The sequence below is a fragment of the Orcinus orca genome, chromosome 8, assembly GCF_937001465.1.
Source record: "Orcinus orca chromosome 8, mOrcOrc1.1, whole genome shotgun sequence".
NCBI classification, from domain to species: domain Eukaryota; kingdom Metazoa; phylum Chordata; class Mammalia; order Artiodactyla; family Delphinidae; genus Orcinus; species Orcinus orca.
Window position 1 is genome coordinate 49996131 of NC_064566.1, and position 14709 is coordinate 50010839.

General features: G+C 47.5%; 1 protein-coding gene across 3 annotated transcripts in view; it reads right to left on the reverse strand.

Annotated features, from left to right (window-relative positions):
• The window catches only part of PHOX2A (paired like homeobox 2A), a 14091-nt gene extending 3693 nt beyond the window's left edge, over positions 1–10398 (reverse strand). The window contains exons 1-5 of one of the 3 annotated variants that reach the window (XM_049713892.1): positions 9563–10398; positions 9267–9436; positions 5863–5920; positions 5317–5467; positions 784–3603 (exon numbers count right to left, since the gene is read on the reverse strand). In XM_049713892.1, the coding sequence (XP_049569849.1) occupies positions 784–1000 (217 nt within the window). In that variant the 5' untranslated portion in view covers positions 1001–3603; positions 5317–5467; positions 5863–5920; positions 9267–9436; positions 9563–10398. The other 2 variants (XM_049713894.1, XM_049713893.1) reach the window with 2 other exon arrangements.
• Positions 10399–14709: the final 4311 nt, after the last annotated feature.

Here is a 14709-nt window from a genome sequence, read left to right on the forward strand (position 1 = left end):
AGATAAGGAGAATGGGTGGGGCAGCTTGAACTCTAACTGGAGCAATGGGGGTGGCTAAGAGGCTCCACGAGGTTGAAGGTTCAGATGGGGTCTTGGATCAGGGGGCTTGGGTATTGCATGGGACTGCTTCTGGGTTCTGCAGTACTCTAGCTGGGAGAATCTCCAGGAGGCATGGGGAAATGAAAGTTGCTCAATGACCTGAGCATCCTTTTCTTCTGGCCACAGAATGGGTTTCAGTAGCGCAAGAGGGTTTGGGCACAGGTAGGATGGGTTCAAAACCAGGCAGTAGGGGCTTGATGGTGCTGGGGCTCTGGGAAGGCTCCCAGCTGGGCAGCTCATCTGCCGCAGGGGTCCATGCTGGGGGTCGGGCATGAAGCGGGGTGGGAATGATAAGGATGGGAGGTCTTATTGGCCTGAGCCGAGAGCATTTTCCAAGGATACAGGGCATGGAGAGGTTTAGTGGTCAGTCTTTGCAGATGGGCAGGGGAGGGCCTGGTGAGGAGCCTGGGGCTACACTGGGGATCTATTTCCTTGACCTAAAGAGCACGGGATAGGGATACGGCAGCGAGAAGAGGAACGGGAAGGAGGAGAGGGTGGGGCTCAACTCTGCCTAGGGAATCCCGTCTTACACGAGGGACTGTGGATCCCGCGGGGAGTTGGAGGGTCTGACTAGGGCAGGGATTGTGGCGGCTGTGGGGGACAGTCGCAACCACTAGCCGAGTAGGTCAGGGGCTAGGGGTGCTGTAGGATTTGGAAGGAGGGTGGTACCGGGGATGGGCTCACCTGCCGAGTAGGGCGCAGGCTGATGGTCGCGTAGAGCGCCAAGCGCGCAGTTGGAGGAGCCGAGCGCGGGGCAGGGAGGCCCGGCCGCGGGGAAGGCGGGCCGCAGGGGACTGTACTGGAAGCCGCCGGGCTGGCTGCAGGCGCCGAAGTCGCCGTAGGCGGACGCCTCCATGGCCGCCACGCACGAGTCGTACGAATTGAGGTAGGAGTAGTCCATCGGCCCGGGGGGCGGGGGCGGGGGCCGGGCCGGGCCGGGTCGGAGTTGGTGTCCCGGGCCGGGTGGGGGTCAAGATGGGGGTTGGAGCGCCAGGGGCCGAGGACCCGAGGCCGGCTCTCAGAGCTCGCGAGTCCGCCCGCCCCGTCGCGGCCGCGCTCCGCCCCGGTGCAACGCAAGTGCAGCCCAACCCGGCCCGCGCGCCTTTTAACGCGTAGGACCCCGAGGAGGGGGCGGGGCGGGGCGAGCTCGTCGGGGCGGGGCCTGGACGGCCAAGGCCCCGCCCCCAGCCGCCCCCGACCCCCACCCCAAAGGGTCGCCGCCGCCCTCTTAGAGCTCGGGATGTGCAGGGCAGGCTGCGCGGGGCCCCATCCCTAGAGTCCCCCATCCCGCCCCAATCCGGACCAGACCTTCAGTCTATGCATCGTGCGCAGCCGTAGGGTCCCGACCCCTCTCCCTGGCCTCTCCACCTGCGGCCCCGCAGAAGGGAGGGGAAACAGGCCCGGCGGCGCTCGTGTGAAGAAGTTAATTCAATTCGTCCTGATAACCGAGTTATTCCGATCCAGTCCCTCGGCCCCGCCCCCAGCGAGGTCCCATCCCGGAAGGGACCACGGAGATGGCTCAGGAGGGGGAATGAAGACAAGGACGAGGAAGAGACGGGGCCTGAGATGGGGACAGAGGATGTGGATGAAGAGAGGAGACAGAGACGGAGACAGGGAGAGAAAGGGACAGAAACAGTGATGGAGAAAGATGGAGAAAGGGACAAGAGAGATACAGGTACACAGATGGAGATAAGGATGAGACATGGACGAGAGAGATAGATTGGAGACGTGGGCGGGGGGGGTGGGCGGCAAGAGGGAGACAGGGACAGAGGTGGCGACAAAGGTGAAACATGTACAAGAGGAAGGAAGGGAAGGAGGTGGGACAAGGCAGAGATAGAGGAGACAAAGATAAGAGAGAGATGAGAGGGGGACAGAGAAAGCAAGTGAGGCAGGCATGGAGACAGAAAACACAGGGAAGAGACACGGTTGGAAAGAAGGATTGTGATGGAGATGAAGAGAGAGATGAGACAAAACAGGGCAGTGATAGTGAGACAGACACACACGGAGGGTCAGTCTCAGTGAGACAAGGCCAGGGACAGACACAACAGAGGAACAGAGGCTAAGGGGCGGAGAGAAAGAGCCTTTGGAGAGCCGAGACCCACCAGCTGGAGCGCCCAGCGGGCAGAAGGACTGTAGTGGAGGCGCGGTGTGAAGCTGCAGAGGGGGAGGGTTGCCTCTCTCCTAACTTGTCCTGAAGGCCACAGGACCCTGCCCTGCACCTTCAAGGCCCAGCCTGCCTCTCCCCTCCCCCAGGTCCCACAGTTCAGCCCCTCTCCCCGCTGCTGCTGGGTGTGAGTCTCTGGTCCCCAGCACCCTCGGCACAGAGTGTGTGTGTGTGTGATGAATGTCAAGACTGGGGAGTAACCAAATGACCCCTTCACTCTTTCTCAGCTTCCACCCCCTCCTGCAGAGGCCTTTTTCTTCTTCAGGAAAACCACCTAGACTCAGTCTGGACTTGGCCACAGACGCGCTCCACGGACTTAGCCATTGGCCTCCATACTGTGGGGCCACAGGATACAGAATCCTTTCCAGGAGAAGAGACTAGAGAACTCTTCCACCCCCGCAGCTCACCTAAGGAGGATTTAGCAGCTTTCCCACCCAACCCCCAGCCTCCTGCACCCAATCTTGGCAAGTTCTGCAGGTGGAGAAGTGGAGACCCAGCAAGAAGGCAGGGGGGCCCCCTTGTCACCAACCAGAGTCCTCGGGGGTTGAGAGACGGCTCCTGGAATCCCTCCCCCCAGCTTACCAGCACAGTGGGGAGCATGCCCACCCTCAGGTGATTCACTTCCCTGGCCACTCATTCTTTGCTTAACACAAGGACACCTATCCCCCTTTCTGTAACCACTCCTTTTCAGGGTGTTTCTTTGAGGTATTTTCTCTAATTATTTTTAGGTCTAAGCTTCTAAAACTGAGAGCAAAACTGATTCAAAATGTTCTCTCCACTGGTGTGGGAGGTGCACCTCTCTACCTTGACCCAGGGACCCAAGTGATCTCACAATTGGGAAATCAGACAGTGCCACTGCTCTCTTCCTTAGACCTCCCATGGCTCTCCATTGCCCTCAGGATCAAATCCATTCTGGCCCACAATGTCCTCCATGCCAGTGCTCCAGTCTGCTTCCTCCTCACCGTGGTTTTCTTTGCAGCCCTCACACATTGATCTTTTAGTTCAGAGCTGTTCTCTCTGGCTGGAATGTTCATTCCAGTCTCCATCCCACCACACTCCCCCCATCCCTCACCAAAAAGCAAGCCAAAACCTGGTTGACGCTTGTTTGTCCACTGGGTATCAACTTGGAAGTCACTGCTTCCTGGAAGCCTTCCCTGATACCCCTAGACTAGGTTGGGTGTCCCACAGTACCTCCCTCTCTTTTGGTTACTCACCTTGTTGAAGTATTTGCAATAAAGTGCAAGGTCTCAGGGCAGAGCTGTGTCCTCATGTTGATCACTTTCTCTGCAGCCTACCCACGATGTCTATGGCATCACTGCACATCATAGGCCTTCCCATATCTGTTTGTTGAATGAATTAGTGAAGGCTAGGCTGAACTCTTTGTGTTGGGGAATCCTGCCCTTGTTTCTAGGGAAGGAATCCCCATCCCCAGCCTCCCACTCCCCACTCTCTGAAAAGGGATCATACTCCCGTCTTCATTCCCTCGATCCTCAAGGACAGGAAACTTCCTCCATCTGGGCCAACCTTCTGCCTGGGAGAAAGTCCTTCCTCATCTGAGGAATTTTCAAGGGGCCATATCCCTTCCACAGGGACAAAGCTGAAGCAAAGGAGCAACTGAAGCTTTCATGCAGGGACCAGCAGAGATATGAGGCCCTGGTTCCACCTGTCTCTGTTTCCATGAGCCATCCCTGTCATTTCTACAGTTTGGTCATTGAGCCATTAAGTTCCTCATTCTGTCTAAACTGCTTTAAGTTGGGCTTCTGACACTTAAAACCAAGAGCTCTGAGCAGTATAACCTATAAATACTTGACACCTTTACAGATAATCAAACAAATGGCTGTGATTGGAAGTTTTATGGTAACATGCATGTTTTAGGGTCGGCTGGGCAGGAGCTGCCCTTCCCCTGGCTCAGGACTGTGAAGTTCGAGCCTCCTCTCTCTGCAAGGAGCCATTTGTATCTGCTGATTGGCACTGAAACTGAGATGAAGCCCAAGAAAATGCTTTGAACCCTGTCCACTGTTGGGTTCAGGTGTTTCAGGTGGTGGAGGTGGGGGGACTTTGGAGGCCAGGCTGTGTGCATCTGTGTGTGTGTGTGTGTGATACGCGGACACCCAAGAGGGCTTCCTGAGAACTCACCATAAAAGAAGGAGACAGGCAGAGTGGGCTGGGCTTTGCAAGGGCCTCATACCAGAGAGGCTAGTGGCTGTGATCTGATGTGGGAGCTCATCCTGACTGAGACCCCCTCCCAAATGCGTGCACTCCTGGGGAACTAAAAATGCTCTGACATGAAACACTGTCACAGCACTCCTGCTGTGAAGCCTCCTTGCTAAGCATGTCCTCACTTCCATAACTGATGACATATTCTGGAGCCTGATTGCTGGGTTCTGGCTCTGACACTGCCACTTCCAAGCTGGATGACTTAGGGTAAGTTATTCAACCTCTCTGTGCCTCACCTTTTTCACCTGTAACCTGGTTTATTTTAATGATTAGGTGAATTAAAATATATGAAGTAGGACTCCCCTGGTGGCACAGTGGTTAAGAATCCACCTGCCAATGCAGGGGACAAGGGTTCAAGCCCTGGTCCAGGAAGATCCCACATGCCACGGAGCAACTAAGCCCATGTGCCACAACTACTGAGCCTGTGCTCTACAGCCCACAAACCACAATTACCAAGCCCGCGTGCCGCAACTACTGAAGCCCGCGCGCCTAGAGCCCATGCTCTGCAACGAGAGAAGCCACTGCAACAAGAAGCCCACGCACCACAACAAAGAGTAGCCCCTGCTCGCCACAACTAGAGAAAGCCCGCGCACAGCAACCAAGACCGAGCGCAGCCAAAAAATATAAATTTATTAAAATATATATATATATATATATATATATATATATATATATATATATATGAAGTGTTTGAACAGTGTCTGGCACATAGTAAACATTAAATAAATTAGCTCCCACCACCACCCCTTCTCTCTCTCACCAAGTGATTGAGGCCTGTGACTGACAGACCCAGACCACACTCTAGTCAAGCTCCTCTGATCTGTTGCACCTGATACCTGGACATATAATCTGGGCATGGACTCCTGTCTTTGCATCACAGCATCACTTCTACCTTCGAGATTTCAGAAGATATCAGGGCCCTGCAGAGTTACCCAGCCTGACCCCTTAATTTTTGAAGATGAAGAAACTGATGCCCAGAGAGGAGTCCTGGAGGAAAAGTGAAAACAGCGAGAGTGTGTCATGGTGGGGAGGATTCCTTCCAGAGAGGGAGCAGCATGCAAAAAGGAACCTGGGGAGAGGGTACAGTGGGGACTGTCCTTTTTCTGCTGCTTCGATCCCAACTCTGCGAGCCTGGATAGTGGAATTACCTTGAGAACAGAGGAGAAAGGACCCATGCCTTGGAGAACTCTCCCTGCCTGTGGTCACTTGGAGAATTCCCAGGCTACTTCTAGAGCAGCCACAGATCTTAGCCTCCCTCAGAACTCTGAGCAAGGATCTCCAGGGCTCAGAATGTGGGCACCAGGCTGATTTACTAACCCAGTGCACTCCTGTCAGTCCTTCTCTCTCTAGGGGGAGAACAGAAAGTGATGGCGCCTCCTTACCTTTGAAATGCATCTTCTCACTCTCTGAAGCAATGTCCTCAGTGTCATCACTGTACAACTATGATTAGAAGCCAAGCTTGATTAGACATCCATGTCGACCTTCTAATAAAGGATGGAGCTTATCTATCAGTGAAAAGTTAGCACATTTCTGGTCCTGCTTAAGGACCTTAAAATTCCTTTCACCCCCATATATCTACCAACTCCATCAGCAATGTTCTTCCCAATGGCTCTTCTCTCCTGCTATAATTTTGGGTCCAGGGAAGGTTGGAGGCAAGTATATTAACTGTATATTCCCAACCTGTCTATCATAACCTGTAGTCTCTTGTTCATCTCTCTGTTATGGGGACAACCCTTACTGACTATTTTTTTTCTTCCCACCACTACCTTAAGTTACCCGGTCTTCTATTAATTTCCACTTTTATTTTTAGCTTCTAGCATTAGGCCTTTCCAGGGATCCTAAACATCTAAAATGTTCAGTTCTCAGAGATCGCTGAAGAGTGAGAAGAGATCTTAACTCAGTTCTACAACTATTTCTTGAGTGTCTGATCTATGATGGAATCATGGGGCAGTCGACACATGGCGATAAATTAATCCTGGTTGCTTTCTTTAAGGATCTTCCGATCTGGTGGGCACATAGGCACTTAACTTATGGGGAGGCTCTCCTTAGAATATTTTAGTTGTCTGGGCAAGAGAATGGTACATAGAAGGTGACACAAGATGGCTCTTTTTTAAAAAAGGGAAGGGGGAAAAAAGGGTTTGATCCTACCAAACATGCCATACATTGATAAGCTTATTCAAGCTTTTGTGCATGAGAAAGGACTTGACTCAGGGCCACCATCGTGGACATCTGTAGTGTGGTTAGCCCAGCACAACTTTTCTCTTGGGAACTGTCTCCTCCATCCAAACATCCTCCTCCAAACATGGCTACCCACGGAACCATTGTTCTTACATAATCCTACCCTCAGCCATAACTGGTCCAGGTGTGGGTACCTGTTTGAAGATGGGTCAATAAAACCCTTTCTCATCATTTTTTTCTTATTTGAATTGAGAAACCAGTCATTCTCTTTTGAATGGTGAAAACTATAAATGTAAAGCTCAGGAAATGTTTGCAGCCATGTTCCCCAACATGAAGAGAAGGAAGGTGGTTGAAGTGAAGAAAGAATAAATAAGAAGCTGAGGCAAAAGATATAGAGACTTATGTTAGAATTTAAGAGCCTAGCTCCAGTTATTCCTGAGACATCCTTACTCTTTTTGCAAATTAGTTCTTCAGCCCTTTATTGAATTTTGTTACCCAATACAGTCTTCTTTATGTTTAATCTATTTCAAGTTGGATTTCTGTCACTTCCAAACAAAGAGATTCAAATAAAAAATAGGTATAAGGTATGCAGTGATGCAAACAGCAGACCCTAAAAAAGAACTGGCCTTGTTGATATAGGGTGGGATGCAGTGAGAATCCCTCCATTCTGAGCCTGGAAATGAGATGTCCTTGTTAGGTGATAATGAAGTAACTGGGAAAACTACTGCATGTTGTCTCTTAGAGCTTGACCTCAACTTTCCCCATTGCCCTGTGGTTGTAACTGCAGAGGATTAAGTAGAAAAGTGGTAAAATAATTCACATCTGGCAACCTTGGGAAGGGGTTTAAGAGGGGACAAGCAGATGAGGAACAGCATGACAATTTGTAACTCTGGTAAGGAAGCCTCTGCCCATGGCCAGCAATCTGAGGCTGCTGCAGGAGGATAGCCATGTGATCTGCAGATTGGTTATAGCCAAGTTCTCTGCCACACTCTAGAGTGAATGCATTGATTGGGAAACATTGACTGTTTGACAGGTGATAATGGGAATATTTGGGAAGACCTAGAGAAATTAGGGAAGTGTGATTCTCCCAGTCCTTCTTGGCACCCTGGCCTGAGAGTAGGAAAAAGTTGGCATTTTTTTTGACATCTGGCATCTGAAACCACTTCCTATGTTAGGGGAATTCCCTACCTAATAGATGCCAGATACTCTCTGAACTTCCCTTAAAACCAGAGTGCAGACACCTGACCTATTCTCAGCCAAGCATGTACCTTGATCACAGCCTAAGCTAATGACTCTGTAGCTAAGGAAGTGAGCACTCAGTGACCATAAGAATTCTCTCCAGGGGAAATGGCTTTACAGCAAGATCTAGTTCTAGGTGCAGCAGGGCCCCGACATAGCTTGTTTTGGGCAGCATTGAGGGTTCAGTGCCAACCATGCCAGCTGTGCAAGGGGCAGTGGTGATGGGGCTGTCCTCATGGAGACAACAATGCAGCTTAATTTAGGGCATTGTTTCTAGTTGTGTGGCTCTGTATTTGGTCCTCCAGTCATTTCAGCAATCCCCTGAGATATGTTTTATAAATGTAATATGTTTAACATAAAATTTTATTTTGCTTAAATAAGATGAAGTTAGTTTCTGTTGCTTGTAACTAATGACTGATTGATAAAGAAATCGGTACTAGATTGGCTGAGGGCATCAAACTCTCAGGGTACTAGTTGGAATCTGGGAATAGTTGTGTGGCTTTGTTGGGACTAGAGTTAGTGGAAATCCAGAGATGGAGTGGCATTCAGGGGCAAAACAGCTCATCAGTTTATTACTAGTGGCACCTGGAATGAAGTGTCCATTGAGAGCACAGACTTGGGGGACTGTCAGAGATCAGTATAAAGAGAATGAGGAATGCAAGGATTGTGAGGAGGTGTGGAAAGCTTAAAGAGATTGAAAAATGTAAAAATCAAACTCAAAGATTGCTCCTGTGTGAGAGTTTGAGTATTGTTTGGAAGAGGGACATGGGTTGGTGATAAATGAGAGGACGTGCATGGCTAAGAGAGCCCTGAGTCCTCTACGAGTTAGGGTTATTTTGGGTGCACATAAGGGAAAATCCAAAATAACAATAGTGTAAACAAGATAACAGATTATTTCTTCTTCACTCAAAGTAAGTCTGGAGGTAAGGAGTCCAGTGTTGGTATGGCTGCTGAGTGCACATCAGGGACTCATATTCCTTCTTCCTTTCTGTTTCCTAGAGTATGATTTCTAACCTCAAAGTTACTTCATGTTCTAAGATGGCTGCAGGAATTCCAGTCATCACATCCACATTCTAGATGGCAAGAATGAGGAAGAAGGAAAAAAAAGGTACATTTCTCAGTGAGATATCTCCCTATAAGGAACGTTCCAGAAGTTCCATGCAACACTTCTGCTTACTTCTTTTCTGCCTGAACTCAGTCATATGGTCACATCAGACTTAATGAGAGATTAGAAACAGCATGATTTTAGCTGGGCATGTTAGTATCCCAAATAAAATAGAGTCTCTGTTGCTGAGGAATAAGGAGAGAATGGATATTAGGCAAGTGTATTAGTTATCCATTGCTGCATAACAAATTACCCCAAACTTACTAGCTTAAAACAACACACACTTGGCTTCCCTGGTGGCGCAGTGGTTGAGAGTCCGCCTGCCGATGCATGGGACATGGGTTCGTGCCCGGGTCCGGGAGGATCCCACATGCCGCGGAGCGGCTAGGCTCGTGAGCCATGGCCGCTGAGCTTGCGCGTCCGGAGCCTGTGCTCTGCAACGGGAGAGGCCACAACAGTGAGAGGCCCGCGTACCGCAAAGCAAAACAAAAAAACCCCAAAGAAACCACATACTTATAAAGTCACAGTTTCTGTGGGTAAGAAATCTGGGTGTGGCTAACCTGAGTCTTCTGCTTCAAGGGCCTCGCCCAAGGATGCAATCGAGGTGCTAGTTCTGCAGTCTCAAATGAAGGCTTGACTAAGGAATGATTTCCCCCAAGCTCACTCACATGGTTGTTGCCAGGACTCAGTTCCTCCAGGGCTGTTAGTCTGAAAGGCTCAGTCCTTATCAGATGTTTGCCAGTGGTTACCCTCATTCCCTTGGCCTATGGGCCTCTCCATCAGGGCAAGCATGTAGGAAGAGCCAGAGAGAATGCCAGCAAGACTGAAGTCAGCCTTTTATAACCTATCCTTGGAAATGACATTCTGTCACTTTTGCCATTTCTATTCCTTAGAAGCAAGTTACTATGTCTTCCTGCTCACACCCAGGGAGAGGGGATTACACAGGGCATGAGCATCAGGAGGCAGGGATCTCTGGGAGTCATGTCAGAAGCTGTCTACCACAGCAGGCAATTGGTGATCTCTCTTACAACCCCAACCTACTACTGAAAATAGCCAGAGACTATAGCACCCTCTCCCTGTCCAATGGGGTTGCTTCCCTCTGGTGTGAAGACTATATGTAGACTTCCCATGGGGAATTATGTGGCAAGAGGAAGCCAAGTCTCCTCATGCCCCATCCCACTGACTTAATCGTCTCCATACTCATTATCAAAATCAGACCCCAACATGCATCAGGGTCAAATAGGAGCTCAAATTCACAAGAAGGCCTTCTCACTAAAAGAATTAAAAGATTTTTCAAATTTATATCAATAAAATTTAGCAAATATATGTGGGAATGGATTCTGAGGGTTCAGGACTAAGGAGGAGGAACATAATTTAAAATTAGAATGAAATGACCAATATGAGTGCACTTACCAGAGAGCCTGGATTCCATGTGCCGATTTTAAGAGCTGGGAGTTCTAATCACCTTTTTGTACAAAAGAGATGAGTTTATTTTTTCTTAGAGTCTAACATCTTATTATGTTCACTTGATCACATATCCACCCATCTATGCATTTTTCTGTCAATTCATTGTATTTTTTTTCAGATTATTTTTTTAATTAATAGATTTTAGTATTTAGGACAATTTTGGATTAACATAGAAAATGAGCAGATAATAGAGAAAGTTCTCATATACTCCCCTCCCCCACCCTAGTTTCTCCTATTATCAACATCTTACATTAGTGTTGTGTATCTGTTACTATTAATGAACCAGTATTTATATATTATTATTAACTAAAGTCCATAGTTTACATTAAGGTTTACTCTTTGTGTTATATGTTTCTATAGTTTTTGACAAATACATGTCTTTATTCACCATTACAGTGTCATACAGAATAGTTTCACTGCCCCTGTGTTTCAACTATTAATCCCTCTCCCCTTTCCAATACTGTCTCTATATTTTTGCCTTTTCCAGAATAGAATCACAGAGCATGTAGATTTTTCAGACTGTATTTTTGATGCATTCACAGTAAGTTGCAGACATCCATACACTTGGCCCCTAACACTTCAGTGTGCATATCATTAAGTAGAGAAAATTATTGTTAATTTTTCAGGTAAAATTTTCATATAGTGAAATGAATAAATCTAAGTGTACCATTCAATGAGTTTGACACATGCATATATCTGTGCAACCCTACCCCTTACCATCACCCCAGAAAGTTCTTTCATGCCTCTTCCCAATCAATCCCAAGCCCGCTCCCTCAGAGGCAACCACTCTTCTGATTCTTTTCCACTACAGATTAATGTTGCCTGTTCTTGAATTCCTCTGAGTACTCTTTGTGTAAGCCTTCTTTTTTACTCAGCATAATATTTTTGAGATTCATCCATGTTGTGTGTATCAATAGTTCACTACTTTTTATTGCTGAGTAGTGTTTCATTGAATGAATATACCTGTGTAGGCAGAATTCTAAGATGTCCCCCAAGATTCCTGCTTCCTGGTGCACATGGCCTGTACAATCCCCAATTCTGTGAATACGATGGGATAGCACTCCCATGATTAGGTTATATCATATAGCACAGGGGTCCCCAGCCCCCAGGCCACGGACTGCTACCGGTCTGTGGCCTGTTAGCAACTGGGCCACACAGCAGGAGGTGAGAGGCAGGTGAGGGAGCGAAGCTTCATCTGTATTTACAGCCACTCCCCATCACTTGCATTACTGCCTGAGCTCTGCCTTCTGTCAGATCAGCGGTGGCATTAGATTCTCATAGGAGTGCGAACCTTACTGTGAACTGTGCATGCGAGGGATCCAGGTTGTGCACTCCTTGTGAGAATCTAATGCTGGATGATCTGAGGTGGAGCTGAGGTGGTGATGCCAGCGCTGGGGAGCGGCTGCAAATACAGATTATTATTAGCAGAGAGGTTTGACTGCACAGAAACCATAATAAATCAATGCACTTGAATCATCCCCAAACCATCCTCCCTGCCTCCAGTCCGTGGAAAAATTGTCTTCCATGAAACTAGTCCCTGGTGTCAAAAAGTTGGGGACCACTTATATAGCACATTTGACTTTAAAAAAAAAATTTTTTTTTCTGTTTCTAAATTATTTTTTGGCTGCACTGGGTCTTTGTTGCTGGGCACGGGCTTTCTCTAGTTGCAGCGAGCAGGGGCTACTCTTCATTGTGGTGCTCGGGCCTCTCATTGTGGTGGCTTCTCTTGTTGCGGAGCACAGGCTCTAGGTGCACGGGCTTCAGTAGTTGTGGCACGTGGGCTCAGTAGTTGTGGCTCACAGGCTCTAGAGCGCAGGCTCGGTAGTTGTGGCACATGGGCTTTGTTGCTCCGCGATATGTGGGAACTTCCCGGACCAGGGCTTGAACCCACATCCCCTGACTCGGCAGGCGGATTCTTAACCACAGCGCCACCAGGGAAGTCCCGCACATTTGACTTTTAGAAAGGGGGATTATCTGGGTGGATCTAACCTAATGACATGAACCGTTTACATTTGGTTCAAGAGGTCTTAAACAGTGAAGTCAGAGAGATGTGAAGCATGAGAGACACTCAACAGGAGGATGATTCTTCATTGCTGGATGGAGAGGCCACATTGCAAAGAATGTGGGTGACCTCTAGGAGTTGAAAGTGATTTCCAGCTGACAGCCAGTAAGAAAACAGGACCTCAGTCCTACAGCCACAAGGATCTGAAGTCAGCTAAGAACCTGAATAAACCTAAGAGTGGATTCTTCCTCAGAGCCCCCAGAAAGGAATGCAGCTCAACTGACACCCTGAGATCCAGAGCAGATGATAGTCCAGCCACGTTCTGAGTAGATGAGAACTGTGCCAGACTTTGAAATACAAACTTGTGAGCTGAAATGAACATTGTTTTCAGCTGCTAAGTTGTGGGGTTATTTGTTACACAGCAATAACAAACTAATATAATACCGCAGTTTGCTTAGCCATTCTCTTTTGATGGACATATGGGTTATTTCTAGTTTTAGACTATTATCAATCATGCTGCTATGAACATTTATGTACAAGACTTTTTTTGTGGTTATATGTTTTCATTTCTCTTGGGTCATAGGGTAGATGTGTATTTAGTTTTCTAAGAAACTGCCAGAGTTTTCCTAAAGTAGTTGTGCCATTTTACACTCTCACCAATAATGTATGTGAACTCTGGTTGTTCCACATACTCTTGAAAGTCAAATAGTGTCAGTCTTTTTAATATTTTCCATTCTGGTGGGTGTATAATAGATTTAATTGCCTTTTTTTCCAGTTGGTTGACTGACACCTGGATTCACTGATGAAGTTAAATGAAATTGAGAATCCTTTGGTATAATGAAGAAGAAATAATTAAAACACTTAAGGAGATGAGAATGTTGGTTTATAAACCTCTCCTTCTAGGTTTATAAGTGTGATTCATCTACACCCAATTCCACCCCCTGAGAGGGCCCAGATGACATTCTCTTCACCAAGGTGTTGAGAAATACATTTGTGAGAGGGTGATGGCATCTTTGGAAAGTGCTGTAGCAACTGGTTTCTGCAGGCCAGTGATGCTGGAGGAAGACACTACAGATGGGACTAAAGAATATGGGTAGTTCACTAATATCCTAATTTGTAAAACCAAAGTCCTCTGGAACTGGTGAACAGAGGGTGAACTTAAGACAAGATAGTTATGATATTTAACCCAATTTCCAGGCCTGGGTTAGTTCACAGATTTCGAGTACCTTGAATGAAGTGAAAGCAAGTACACTTATGGAAGATGTATATAAATATCTGTCTATATATTCCTTGTAGATTTCCCTGATGGGACCTGTAGTCATTTCTCAGGGTAAATTATGGGTTGAATTATGTCTCCCAAAAAGATATGTTGAAGTCCTCACCCAGGTACCTTTGGAATAGGTGACCTTATTTGGAAATATGTTCTTTACAGATGTAATCAAGTTAAGATGAGGTCATATGGAATTAGTGTGGGCCCTAATCCAATGACTGATGTCCTTATAAGAAGAGGGAATTTTGGACACACACACAGAGAACACCATGTGAGGATGGAGGCAGAGGTTGGAGTGATGCAACTGCAAGGCGAGGAATGCCAAGGTCTGCTGGTAACCACCAGAAGCTAGGAGAGAGGCATGGAATAGATGCCCCTCGAAGCCTCAGAAGGAACCAGCCGTGGCAACACTTTGACTTTGGACTTCTGTTCTCCAGAACCGCAAGAGAATAAACTTCTGTTGTTTTAAGTCACCCAGTTTGTGGTACTTTGTTATGGCAGCCCTGGAAAATGAATAGAATAACTGTGATACTGGGATTGTTGACACTGGCTGTAATGCTAATTGGGGCTGTAGTTGGCACAGTGGTCCACCATTCAGAGTGGAGTCAAGTGATAAATTGACTTGATTCTAATCTACTTCAACATCAATCTAGTCCTTAAACCCCTTTCCCCATGATTTCTCTAGTTCCAGAGTGTATAGATTAGGGATAGTAAGCAGTTGGCAGAATATGTCTCTCTAATACAGGGAATACAGCTATTATGGTTGAAAGGGCTAAGTGGAAGCCCTAGGGCTTCCTTCCTATCAAAATTATAAACAACAAATAATAACACATCATTGGGGGGAAATGCAAGACTTGGTAACCATCAAAGACCTGAAAATTCAGAGGTGGTGATTCCTGTTACTTACCCACTTGACTCACCTCTCTGGCTCATGATGAAGTCAGAAGAGCCTTGGAGAATGACAGTGG